The following is a 15,167-nucleotide window of genomic DNA, read 5'->3' as shown; positions in this document are numbered from 1 at the left end:
TCCTAAAAAAACAAAAATGCAAATAACCATGCAAAAAACACAATGTTTCTTTCCTTTCACCCTTGTTTGTTGCAGGGAGGACAATACCAAGGAGGAAACGGATGAAATGGTCACCATTTTAAATAAATGAATGTGAACGAAATCAAGTTAAAAAAAAACAAGAACAATTAAACACAAATAATTCAAAGATAGAAAGTCAGCAGCTCATAAAATCACATTTTTTATAATCAGAGTATTTATGCATGTCATACACAAAAAGGACAGCGATACTTTACACACAGCCAACTCAACTTACACAGAACAGCATAATCAGCCCCTTCAAGAACAAGGACGACCCATTCCTCACAGCGACACTTGTTCCTTCACACGCCCCTTTCAATGAGCCACCAATACACAGAAGACTGCTACCCGCTCCTCTCGTTCACTGGGCACTAACTAGCATTTCAAAACCATCCATCCTCAAAGCAGCCAGTGAAGAGAAATCCCCTCAATTTTCCTTCAACAAATGAAACCAGTTCACCACCTAATTTTTTTTTTTTTTTTTTTTCCTTTTTAATTCGTCCACATTTCCAGCAAACAAAGACAGTCCGCTGCATCAATGAAAGAAAACACAAACTATCCTTCAACAAGAGACTGGTGACTGTGCTGTGTGCATGAACACAGTCACAAACTTCCAAACCTTAACCTGTCCGATTCCTATTCTCTACAGAAATCATTATTATAATCAGCCAGCCCCTAAAACACCACCTCTGCCACTGAAACAGGCACTAAAACATCATCATCCTAATGAATATTGATTGATGTCCACACTGATCACACACACACAGTTGCAAACAGCAATGCTCCCCCCCTGCCACCAGCACCAGCAGATCAGGCCCAGTGTCATGAAGTGGGGGTGGGAGTGGGGGAGTCATGGAGGGGGGGAAGGTGGATGGGTTGTCAGGGAGGTTGGAGGGGGCGGGGGCTCGGAGGCAGATATTGATGGATTACCACCACAACAACACACAGGACAAATGCTGACTGGCAGGCTGCCCTCAGGACAGGCATTTGCACTGCACGGACGACAAGGTGTTGCAGATCAATACCCCTGAGTGTGCGTGTGTGGTGGGGTGTGCGTGTGTGCATGAATATTTCATGCCCTACTTACCTGTACATGGGTGTAGTTAAAACACTGAGGTCATCTCTCTCTGCCCACTGTGTTTTCATTGTCAATACGATCAGTCTGAACTGATATGTGTGTTTTCATTATCAATACAATGATACATTGATTGATGTGTTTTTTGTTGGTTTTTTTGTGTGTGTGTGTGTGCGCGCGCATGCACACATGCATGTACATATGCATGCATGTGTCTGTGTGCATGCATATGAATATGCATGGGTGTATGCATATTTGCAGTCTTGAAATTTGTGTGGATCTGCACATATTTGAGAATGGTATGCTGTTAGTGTTATCAACATGCATGTGTGTTATCTACCTCTGTGTAGACAATATATGTGTGAAAAGGTGTGTACCTGTGAAGAGAATGTATGTGTATGGATGTGTGTATGATATTCATTCACGTCCGGCTATGACCACCAGAACAGCAGAGAAGGTACTTGCTGTCCTGACTATCAGGGCTAAAATTTGATTATAGTGGAGAGTGTCTTGCCCAAGTTACATCCCCAATCTCCTGGTTGGTGCTGGGATGGTTCATAAAAGCCATCTTGCCCTCAAGGCTGCTGCACTGAGAGCCAGTGTAATCTTGCCTCCTTATTTCAATGTCCTCCACAAAAGACCTAGCTGTAAATGACTTCCCATTGCAGTGGAGAAACCACTGATCATACAAATTTAAATTTGTTGTTGGATGTATACATGTGCAGGAAATATATCACTGTAATTATGTACTTGTGTTGAGAATGTATGAGTGTATGGATGCGTGCAAGTGTAGAGAATTTATAAGTGTATGGCCATGTACATGTGTAGAGAGTGTACAAGCATATGAATGTGTATATGTGCAGAAAAAATCATCAGCCTGAAGAGAATGTATGAATGTGTAGCTAAGTACCTATGTGGATGATGTATGTTTGTCACTGTACATACGTAGGGAATGTATGTGTACGAATGTGTACCTGTGTAAAGAATGCATGTGTGTGGATGTATACCTTTGCGGAGAATGCATGTAAATGCATTATTATACATGTACAAGTATACAAAACTGTCCATATGTATGTGCCTGAGTTACATAACAAGATGTACGGTCTGAAGTCATTTTCCTTCTTTTCCGTATATGTGTGAATTATCTTTTTTAAATACTGCCTATACGCAAATTAATGTTCACAGTAAGATGATTGTTTGATTAAGTGTCTACACATAAGCATTTTCCCCATGCATGACCAATAACTTTTTACTGGATGTTAAAAGTACCTGAGAGCCTCAGAGTTGGTTGGGTTGTTTTTGACACCTCATACTCAGGTCAATGTCCCCATATCCCACAACCCACCCCCCTTTATTATTTTTTTTTATATAAAAAATAAAGGCACACGCTAAAGGATGAACCAAAAATATAATCTGATCAACTGCACGTCACAGTTCTAGTGCACAACAGATTATGGTTGGAGTCTTTGGAAACGTAAATATTCAGATTATATTTACTGTGCACATGTATGCATTTCATTTTGTGTAGATATGCGTGTACACAAGCGGTGTTTGTGACCGAGAGATGAATAGGGTACAGAGATGACCACTGATGAGAAAGGGAGAGAGAGAGGGAGAACAAGAGAGAGAGGAGAGAGAGCAAGAGAGAGACAGACAGTGAACAGAAAAAGTTGTGCATGTAACCATGTTCTTGCATCATGGATGAGCTGGTTTGCAAACATGCATCTGTTTGAAAACATGGACATGTATGAAAGTATGTGTGCACATATCATATATATATATATATATATGTATATGTATATATATGCAAGCTAATGTGCATTATATGCAAGTGCAAGAGTGTGTTATGTACATGTGTGTATGTGTATATGTACTCAGACTTAAGATTTTCACTCGTGTATGTGATATCTAAAACTGGAGTAGCTCTAATAAATGGAGAGAGAGAGAGAGAGGGAGGGGGGGGGGGTGCTTGTGTGCATGTGTGAGTGCGTGAGAAAGAACACACAAATGCATATAAAAATTTAAACTGAGCTCCATTCACCTGGTGCACAGACCCACACCAAAAGAGAGTGCCTCTTTGTTGTTGCTGAGAATGATTTGTGCTTTTTCCCCCTCCAGAAAGACCAAACACTTCTAATAATCAATAGAGCACAAAGCAAAAAAAGCTGGCTGTCTTCTCCTTGAGTCAACATTCCCTTGCAAAATGGCTGCACAGATTCCACCACATTTTTCCTGTTGTTATGGATGTACACTATCATCTACAGGTATTATCATTTTACCTCTCTTTCATGAGCAGCAACCCAAACATAAATCCATGAGGTAAAAATATATATTTAACAGTAAAAACAGGTAAGAGCATTCAGAACATCTCTCAGTGTGACTTTCTGGTGGACATTTTTCACTGTTGTCAATGCTTTTCTGGGAAGGACAATGAGGGTGGTGCACTATCATTAACCAGCAGTTGTAACTTTGCCAGGGAGCATGTGTAGAAAAGATATTATGCTTGTGTGGGGAATGTGTAAGCAGGCCGACTTACAAGACTGGTTCTGAGCAAGGTATGATGCATGCAACAACAGGCCAATGAAACCTTTTGGCTCAGGAGTCTGACTTTGACCTCAAAGTAATGTATTTTGTGATTGGTTAAAAATGCAAAGTTTTATTGCATGGATCTGCACCAGTGCAGTTGGTCATTGGCTGATTACCTGAAGCTAATTACTCTAATTTAGATCATTTTCATGCCTCAAGTTTGACTAAAACCCAGCTTGGTTGCCAAAGAGCACCTCAGCTTAACTCAGTACGGCCAGTCCTCTCTTCTCCTCTACACAGACCCCTCGGATGTCCAGTGGGTGTCTGAATGACCCAACCTTTAGCTTCCGTCATCAGAATTGTGGTATTCTTTGTCAACATTCACGTCTTCAGTATAAGAGCCTTCCGCTTGCAATATTTTGATGATGGTAACTGGGGTGAAACGCTGTTAACGTCGTCTCTTTCGCCGTTCGTATGGAGAGAGTTAATCAAGTAAATGGGAAGCTGATCTGAATAAAACGTACAGACAAAACTTGCCCTGTATGGACATCACTTGGTCATTTTTTGTAAAAGGTGTTTCAATGTGAACATTAACTACTCTTTCAGCTCATACCATCAGGAAGAAACCCAACTCAAACAGAAAAACAACAACTAATTCTACTTACACAAGACAAAAGGAAGACATCTGACTTACACAAGACAAGAAAGAAGACATCTCCATGTACAGTCTGCCACAAATAATCCCCACCAGTTTTAGCCACAGTTTTGCGAAAAGGGATTCATGTACACAAAACTTTTGCCATGGAAATAGTTAACAAGCAACCAACAATATTTCCCAAAGCACACACACACACACACACACACACACACAAAGAGAAACACAAATACAACCACATTCATCTTCAACAATAAGCTAACGACAGCAACAACACTCATGCCTTCTTCTTCTGAGCCAAGATAAGATAAAAAAATAAAAAAATAAAATAAAATAAAATTTAAAAAAACGTACAAAAAAGGGGGTGGGGGCGTAGGGGTAGGGGGTGGAGTGGAGGGTAAACTGAGAAGACTGACAGCAGAAAGGAACAGAAGGTCAGAAATGAAACACACACTTGTGAACAACAAGGGAGCCAGGGGAAAAGTTCATCAACAAATGAAGAAAACAGAGATAGACGTCAGACTGACAGAAAGAAGAAAAGAAACAGTACACTGATTACACAATGACAGAAAGAAGAAGAAAAGGAACAGTACGCTGATTACACAATGACAGAAAGAAGAAGAAAAGGAACAGTACACTGATTACACAATGACAGAAAGAAGAAAAGAAACAGTACACTGATTACACAATGACAGAAAGAAGAAGAAAAGGAACAGTACGCTGATTACACAATGACAGAAAGAAGAAGAAAAGGAACAGTACGCTGATTACACAATGACAGAAAGAAGAAGAAAAGTAACAGTACGCTGATTACACAATGACAGAAAGAAGAAGAAAAGAAACAGTACACGATTACACAATGACAGAAAGAAGAAGAAAAGGAACAGTACACTGATTACACAATGACAGAAAGAAGAAGAAAAGAAACAGTACACGATTACACATTGACAGAAAGAAGAAGAAAAGGAACAGTACACTGATTACACAATGACAGAAAGAAGAAGAAAAGGAACAGTACACTGACTACACAATGACAGAAAGAAGAAGAAAAGGAACAGTACACTGATTACACAATGACAGAAAGAAGAAGAAAAGGAACAGTACACTGATTACACAATGACAGAAAGAAGAAGAAAAGGACCAGTACGCTGATTACACAATGACAGAAAGAAGAAGAAAAGGAACAGTACACTGATTACACAATGACAGAAAGAAGAAGAAAAAGACCAGTACGCTGATTACACAATGACAGAAAGAAGAAGAAAAGAAACAGTACACGATTACACAATGACAGAAAGAAGAAGAAAAGGACCAGTACGCTGATTACACAATGACAGAAAGAAGAAGAAAAGAAACAGTACACTGATTACACAATGACAGAAAGAAGAAGAAAAGGACCATAATAACACAGACAACAGAACCGCAGAAAAAGAAAAGGACCATAACAACACATAATAGAATGACAAAAAGAAGATAAGGAACAATACACAGACAATGGAACGACAGAAGGAACAAAAACAGCAGAAAAGGATGATGGTGATGATGGAACGACGGCAAAAAAATGAAGACAACCAAACAGGAAAAGAACAATAAAGAATGACAGAAACAACAATAACAAGAAAGGCAAACAACAATGAGAATGACCATAAACCCATGACAGAAAGAAAGAAGACATCCAATCTGAGGAAGATGACAAATGACAAACATGGCTGAACAGACGGAACAACAGATACACCAAGGGCTCCTGACAGAAAGGAGATGAAACCACACACACAAAAATAAACAGAATGACTGAAACAAGGAAGACAGGAAATGAATGAATGATCCAGGGACAGAAGACAATTAAGTGTAGTGATGCGCTCTCCCTGGGGAGAGCAGCCCGGAATTTCACACAGAGAAATCTGTTGTGACAAACAAGAAAAACACAATACAATACAATACAATACACACACCTGATACCTAGACATAGTGGTAGTGATGGCCTAGAGGTAACGCGTCCGCTTAGGAAGCGAGAGAATCTGAGTGCACTGGTTCGAATCACGGCTCAGCCGCGAATATTTTCTCCACCTCCACTAGACCTTGAGTGGTGGTCTGGACGCTAGTCATTCAGATCAGACGATAAACCGAGGTCCCGTGTGCAGCATGCACTTAGCGCACATAAAAGAACCCATGGCAACAAAAGGGTTGTTCCTGTCAAAATTCTGTAGAAAATCCACTTTGATAGGAAAAACAAATAAAACCGCATGCAGGAAAAAATACAAAACAAGAGAGGCAAGGCCTTCAAGACTCACTTGTGATACACTTAAAAAAAAAAAAATCTAATCGTTAAAATGTGTTCTGTATTTGTTATTATAAAGCTTCAGGTTAAAAGAAAAAGAAAAAAGAAAAAAAAGTCCTAACGGCAGATTCGAACCCCGCGTGTTCGGGTGAGAAGAAACTGTCTTACCCATTACACTATAGTGGCTCATTAGCTGACGTTAAAAAATATAACATTTAAACATGCTTTTTTAAAGGGCGACAAATCAATTGCGGTATTCACAGTGAGAACGCTGTTTAAATCATATTATTCTGATGTATCTTGGGCATTCAAAAATCTTTAAGGGCAATTAAAAATTCTTTTTAAGTCCACGGTAAAGTAGACGTGGCTATCGCCTCAATCACACTGCAACATTTAGCCGTTTTCTCTGGATCTAAATAGATGTACAAGTTTAGTTACACCCGGTCGACACAGTCGATTCAATTTCTCTTTTATGTTCATTCTAGTTTTTATAGTTTTAAAGTTGATATGAAAATTGAGTATTTTGTTAAACTAATAACATGTACAGCCAAGTACAAGTACTTCTAAACGTCGTATGGAGTGAAAAGGACTTATTTTGAGAAAAGTCAAAACTGGAAATTTTTACGTTTCATCAATTCAAGGGTATTAACTCTCATGGTTTATTAAACTGTGAATTCCGAATGATTCTGTGGATATTTTTATGGCATAATCCAGTAAATGATGAGGTGTTCACAAATCTTTCTCTGAATAAATATTTAATGGTCTCCTTCTCCAACTTTCCATCACATGTTATCGTGTATTGTCGATTTAATATAGGATTGAACGGGCAGGTCAACAACTTGAAACAAAATGGCGTCGTTTGCGTTCGCGAAGAATATGAGCACACGCTTTGAATAGGTATAAATATGTGTACGCAACTGATTTTTGCCCATGACCTTCAGGGCTCAGCCAACAGATCTATAAGTCCACTCGTCGTATTGATTTTAGTATTTTCCGAAAAAGACCACTTGGGCGAATGAACATAGTGAAAGCCCTGTACACGGAGAGTAAAACACACAAGGTTTTTATGTACTGAGTATAATTTCAAAATGTAATGTTTAAGATGAGAAAGATCAGTTTAAAGCAAATTAAGCCCTCTAGCATTAATTACAGATTAATTTCTCTTTTTTACTATCTGCACCAAAGACATGCAAAATAAATATAACTTCCATGCTTAGCAAAAGAAGTTCCTGTTTGAACAAAAAATGATAAAAATGACTGCTCTTGTTGTTGTGTCAGAATATCAGATCAAAGTGCCAAGTTTAGAGAATAAAAAAAATATAACAGTAAATTCAGTTTGTAAAAAATCTGGCTTCTTTTTCAATTTTTTTCCCCAGGTTCAATATTGTTTTAAACAAGATGACTGGAAAGAACTGAATTTTTCCTATTTTTATGCCAAATTTGGTGTCAACTGACAAAGTATTTGCAGAGAAAATGGTAATGTTAAAGTTTACCACGGACACACAGACACACACAGACAACTGAACACCGGGTTAAAACACAGACTCACTTTGTTTACACAAGTGAGTCAAAAATGGGTGGCGCTGTAGTGTAGCGACGCACTCTCCCTGGGGAGAGCAGCCCGAATTTCACACAGAGAAATCTGTTGTGGTAAAAAGCAATACAAACACAAATACAAGTACCTGAATTTCTTGTTCCTGGGCGGGGCCTTTTTTCTCTGGGGATACCTCGGCCTCAGGTCTGTAGGGTCTGCCGGGTGGGGTGGGGGGCCGGAAGCTCATCTCGGTGATGGATGGTCCCCGGTCGGCGGACATGATACCTAGACACAGGCACACTGCCATGTCACCGGGTCAAAACGGCAGCACCATGGCTGTGTTGTGAGCATGTTTTTTGTTTTGTTTGCACAGGATGTGTGGAGACTTTTTGAGGGCTTTGTCTGTACGCCTTGAGTAGGATTCCGTGGAATGGTATGATTGATTGAGAGGGATGATGAATGTGTGTGTGTGTGTGTGTGTGTGTGTGTGTGTGTGTGTGTGTGTGTGTGTGTGTGTGTATTTTGAAAAGTGTGCATGGGTGTATACATGATTGGGTATGCAGGTGGGGGAGGCACATCTATGTGTATGTACCGATGGTGTGTGTGTGTGTGTGTGTGTGTGTGTGTGTCCACACACACACATGCAAGTGTGAGCATGCACTGGAGGAAGAACTTTTCTTCATGATCAAGCAAACATAGAAAAATCAACAACTCAAGACAATGAGGAACACTCGCTCTCACTCTATCCCCAAATTCCATGCAAAAAATCATATACACACAAATACACAACACACACACACACACACACGCACACACACTTTCACTGTATTCACACACACAAACTTCATACCACAACCACTGCCAACACATACACATATTTGCTATCACACACACACTTGAGCACATATGCAAGCTGACAGAAGCCACTCACCAGGTGATGTGATCTTTTCAGGGGGGACAGTGATGTCAGCGTCAGTGCCGTTCTGAGGCATTGCTCGTTTCATCAGACGACCCCAGGTTGCCACGTTGATGTTCATCTGGTTGGGGCGTAAAAAGTTCTTTCCTGCAATTGTACATCAAAGTTACTGATAAGATGATGTGCTTGTAGACACATGTCTTAAGAAAAAAATCATTATCATTTTGTGATAAGAATAGGCAAAATGACAGGAAGGAAAAAAAAGCAAGAGATGCTCTGCAGACAGCTGTTTCAAGATGGTATATTTCTATTCTGTCGATTGTTCTTCTCTTAGCTCTTTCTACACTGAGGTGCAGAAACATGTTTCCTGACTTTTATTTCTGGTCTGTCAATTACAATTCTGTTTCTTGTTTACTTACATTTTCCCTTATGTCAGTGATGAATCAACCTTTTATGTCAATGAAGAATCAACTGAAGAACAGATTCAGTGGAATCAGATATGAAACAAAACAAAAAACAACCCCCCGCAGTACTTGTAATGCACTGACAGCACAAAAGCCTGGGAAGTGGGGTAAGTGTCGGGGGGGGGGGGGGGGGGGGTAGGCATGCCAAGGGAGAGAATGCATTAAAGCATCTGTGCTTTATCCTCACACCCCACTCCACAAATTATAAACACAACTCATAAACATACAACTAATCTAGCAAACATACAAAAAAAGTACTTAAAAAAAAAATATATATATATATATAAACCTTCTGCTCAGATCACTTTCTCCTAACACTCCAATCCTTCTTCCACATTACCTTTATGTTTGGGGAAGATTTTTCTCTGACGCTGCAGTTTAGGTTTCCGTGATAATGTGGGGTTCAAAAATGTAATCTGAAAACAGCAAACACATACTTCTTTAGAACACCAGCACTTTTAATAAAAGAAGGAAGAGAGAAAAAAAGAGGAAAAGGGGGCAGGAGAGAGAGAGAGAGAGAGAGAGAGAGAGAGAGAGTGCACCCACTTCCACACATTTCTGAACCCACTTCCATACACAATTTGTACACACTTTCTCACACACACATGTACACACACTTTCTCACATACATAATTATTTTTGCACACACTTCAACACACACACACACACACACACAACCACCACCACAATTCACACGCACACACAAAAACCACCACCATCATTCACACACACACACACACACACACACACACACACACACACAAACTACCACCACCATTAACACACACCAACTTTCATACACACACACGCCACCACCTCAACCATTCAAACACACACACACACAAACCACAACCACCATTAACACACACAAACCTTCACAAAACCACACCACCACCACAACCATTCACACACACACAAACCTTCATACACACACACCTCCACCACAACCATTCACATACACACAAATCTTCATACACACACACACACCACCACCACCACCATTTACATACACAACAACCTTCATACACACACGTCACCACCACAACCATTAACATACACACAAACCTTCATACACACATACCACCACCACTACCATTCACACACACACACTATCACCACAACCATTCACACACACACAAACCTTCAAACACACACACCACCACAACCATTCACATACATACAAGCCTTCATACACACAAACACCACCACAACCATTCACACACACACAAACCTTCATACACACACACCACCACCACAACCACTCACACACACAAACCTTCAAACACACACACCACCACCACAACCATTCACATACATACACGCCTTCATACACACACACACCACCACAACCATTCACACACACACAAACCTTCAAACACACACACCACCACCACAACCATTCACATACATATACGCCTTCATACACACACACACCACCACAACCATTCACACACACACAAACCTTCATACACACACACCACCACCATAACCATTCACACACAGACAAACTTTCATACACACACACACACCACCACCACCATAACCAGTCACACATACACAAACCTTCATACGCACACACCTCCACCACAACCATTCACACACACACAAACCTTCATACACACACACGCCACCACCACAACCATTCACATACACACAAGCCTTCATACAAACATGCCACCACCACAATCATTCACACACACACACACACACACACACACACACACACACCAACCCACACACACACACGTATACAGACCTCAGCAAACAGAATGCCCTGGGGCTCCATGTGGACAGTGATGCCGTGCCGCTGGTTGTCCAGGAAGTCCTCCAGACGAAGGAACTTGGTGGCACACATCTGCCGCCAGTCACGCCAGTACACAGACACCTCCAGCTCTCGTGACTGGACACAGTGGGAGAATCAGGTCAGTGTCTGTGCAGTGTTTGTGAGCTTTAAAAGTCCGTTTCTGAGCTTGAGGAGGATGCTGTCAGTGGTTGTGAGCTTGAGAATGTTGTCTGTGTTTCGTGCTTGTGAGTGTTTGTGTGTGTGCTTGTGACTAATGTGGCGAGTGTTTGTGAGCTTGAGAATCATGTCAGTGTTTGTCAGCTTGAGAACTGTGTTGGTTTGTCTTTATGAGTGTAAATCTGTGTGTTTGTGAGTGTTTGTGTGTGTGCTTGTGACTAATGTGGCGAGTGTTTGTGAGCTTGAGAATCATGTCAGTGTTTGTGAGCTTGAGAACTGTGTCGGTTTGTCTTTAACAGTGTAAGTCTTTGTGTTTGCGAGTGTCAGTGTTTGTACTTGTGACAAATGTGGTGAGTGTTTGTGAACCTGAGAATCATGTCAGTGTTTGTGACCTTGAGAACTGTGTCGGTTTGCGCATTATGAGTGTCAGTCTTTGTGTTTGTGAATGTCAGTGTTTGTACAGGTTTGTGACTAATGTGGTGAGTGTTTGTGAGCTTGAGAATCATGTGTGTTTTGTGAGCTTGAGAACTGTGTTAGTTTGTGTTTATGAGTGTCAGTATTTGTGTTTGTGAGTGTCACTGTTTGTGATTAATCTGAGTGTTTGTGAGATTGAGAATCATATCAGTGTTTGTAAGCTTGAGAACTGTGTCAGTTTGTGTATTATGAGTGTCACTTTTTGTGTTTGTGAGTGTCAGTGTTTGTACAGGTTTGTGACTAATGTGAGTGTTTGTGAGCTTGAGAATCATATCAGTGTTTGTGACCTTGAGAACTGTGTCAGTTTGTGTATTATGAGCAGAAGTCTGTATGTTTGTGAGTGTCAAGTGTTTGTACATGTGACTAATGTGGCGAGTATTTGTGAGCTTGAGAATCATGTCAGTGTTTTGTGAGCTTGAGAGTTGTTTTCTGTTTACTGTGTACATTGCGCTGATCATCTATTTTTCAGAGACATCCAACTCCTCTTAACTCTTTTTTTAATTTTTTTTTTTAATAATAGTACCATGCATTCCCAACTGATCACACCCACATGTACCCCATAAAGGGGTACATACCCTGTCCAGACACATTACCCCCCCCCCCCCCCCCCAACAACCTCCACTCAACCATCCCATATACCCATAAATCCACAAAACCATTAATACCCAAGCAACTACCCAAAGTACACCCCACAGACAAGAAGGGGTACCCTATCCAGATATGCACACACACTCCACACACCCCCATTAAGCATCCCGCAAAAACCAGATACACATGCAACGCACAAAGTGGTCACACACACCCATGAACCATTCAACACATTCATAATACTCCACACACCCAGTATACCCCCACCCCCCTCACCAACCACTTTCCCTCTGCACACCTCACAGACAAGGTGGTCACAACACACCCATGAAGCATCCAACACACCCAAATACACCCCTTTCACTAACTACTTTCCCCCCTACACACAAGACCATCACATCTGGGAACCATCCAACACAGTCAATCGCACACACCCCCAATACTCCCCCCTTCATTCACCACATTCCCCTCCCCCTACACACCCCACAGACGAGAGCGTCACACACACCCAGGAACCATCCAACACAGCCCTAATCCCACACACCCCCAATACTCCCCCCTTCATTCACCACATTCCCCTCCCCCTACACACCCCACAGACGAGAGCGTCACACACTCCCAGGAACCATCCAACACAGCCCTAATCCCACACCCCCCCAATACTCCCCCCTTCATTCACCACATTCCCCTCCCCCTACACACCCCACAGACGAGAGCGTCACACACTCCCAGGAACCATCCAACACAGCCCTAATCCCACACCCCCCCAATACTCCCCCCTTCATTCACCACATTCCCCTCCCCCTACACACCCCACAGACGAGAGCGTCACACACACCCAGGAACCATCCAACACAGTCAATCGCACACACCCCCAATACTCCCCCTTCATTTACCACATTCCCCTCCCCCTATACACCCCACAGACGAGAGCGTCACACACTCCCAGGAACCATCCAACACAGCCCTAATCCCACACACCCCCAATACTCCCCCTTCATTCACCACATTCCCCTCCCCCTACACACCCCACAGACAAGGGCATCACACACACCCAGGAACCATCCAACACAGCCCTAATCCCACACACCCCCAATACTCCCCCTTCATTCACCACATTCCCCTCCCCCTACACACCCCACAGACAAGGGCATCACACACACCCAGGAACCATCCAACACAGCCCTAATCCCACACACCCCCAATACTCCCCCTTCATTCACCACATTCCCCTCCCCCTACACACCCCACAGACGAGGGGGTCACATATACCCGGGCACCATCCAACACACCCATAATTCCCCCCCCCCCCCCCCCCCCCAACCGCTCCCCACACACACCCATCCGCTCTCCCCCCTACACACGCTACAGATACAGTCAGTCACAACACACCCAGGAACCATCCAACACACCCAATATACCCCCACACCCCACAGACAAGGATGTCACACCAATACACCCCCCCCCCCCCCCCCCCCACCCACCCCCCAACGACACCCCAGAAACAAAGAGAGTACATACCCTGTCCAGGTCGATGGAGCTGCGGTGGTCCCAGCACTGCTGACTGTTGGGTTTCCAGGAGGTCTGCACCACTTGCTGGTTGTCCAGGCGTAGCACTGCCATCACCTCGTCTGTCAACAGGCGAATGCACCCTGACTCTCTCCATCAGTGACACGCTTGGGGGAATTTGTGGTGTGTTTGTTTTCATGTTGATATCTATCTATTTCATTACCAATACTTATCTGTTAACTTTATTATATTTATAAACTATTTCATACGTAGCACTGCCATCACCTCGTCTGTCAACAGGCGAATGCACCCTGACTCTCTCCATCAGTGACACGCTTGGGGGAATTTGTGGTGTGTTTGTTTTCATGTTGATATCTATCTATTTCATTACTGATTCTTATCTATTTATCTTATCATATTTATTTAATATTTTTCATACTCAGCACTGCCATCATCTCGTCTGTCAACAGGCAAATGCACGCTGACCATCTCCGTCAGTAACACGCTTTGGGGGGAATTTGTGGTGTGTTGTTTTAATGTGTACATATCTATTTCATAACTGATACTTATTAATTCTATCATTGATATCTAGCACTGCCATCACCTCATCTGTCAACAGGCGAACGCAACATGACTCTCTCTCCATCAATAAAACACTTTGGGAGAATTTGTCGAGTGTTGTTATAATGTTCATATTTACCTATTAGATTACTGAAATTTATACATTTCTTTAATCATTTCATACATAGCAATGCCATCACCTTGTCTTTCAACAGGCGAACGCACCCCGACTCTCTGTCAGTAACACACTTCAGGGAATCTGTGGTGTGTTGTTTTAATGTGTACATTTATCCATTTTATTACTGATATTTATTTATACTCTATCACTGATATCTAGCACTAACATCATCTCGTCTGTCCACAGGCAAATGGACCCTGACTTCTCTCCGTCAGTAACACGATTCGGGGAATTTTTGGTATGGTGTTTCACTGTTCATATATCTAAGTATCACTGATACTTACTTATTTCATTATTGATATTCAGCATCGCCATCACCTCGTCTGTCAACGGGCAAATGCACCCTGACTCTGTCAGTAACATGGTTGGCGGAATTTGAGGTGTGTGTT

At 42.1% G+C, this 15,167-nt stretch overlaps 1 protein-coding gene across 6 annotated transcripts in view; it reads right to left on the bottom strand.

Moving 5' to 3' along the window:
* The window catches only part of LOC143289894 (serine/threonine-protein kinase N2-like), an 89,204-nt gene that overhangs the window by 19,451 nt on the left and 54,586 nt on the right, over positions 1-15,167 (bottom strand). For all 6 annotated transcript variants that reach the window (XM_076599107.1, XM_076599106.1, XM_076599105.1 and 3 more), the window contains exons 9-13: positions 14,052-14,161; positions 11,265-11,408; positions 9,849-9,924; positions 9,060-9,191; positions 8,277-8,413 (exon numbers count right to left, since the gene is read on the bottom strand). In XM_076599107.1, coding sequence (XP_076455222.1) covers positions 8,277-8,413; positions 9,060-9,191; positions 9,849-9,924; positions 11,265-11,408; positions 14,052-14,161 — 599 coding nt within the window. The remainder of the gene's footprint in view (positions 1-8,276; positions 8,414-9,059; positions 9,192-9,848; positions 9,925-11,264; positions 11,409-14,051; positions 14,162-15,167) is intronic.

The sequence above is a fragment of the Babylonia areolata genome, chromosome 14, assembly GCF_041734735.1.
Source record: "Babylonia areolata isolate BAREFJ2019XMU chromosome 14, ASM4173473v1, whole genome shotgun sequence".
NCBI classification, from domain to species: domain Eukaryota; kingdom Metazoa; phylum Mollusca; class Gastropoda; order Neogastropoda; family Buccinidae; genus Babylonia; species Babylonia areolata.
This window is presented reverse-complemented; position numbering and strand designations above follow the sequence as displayed.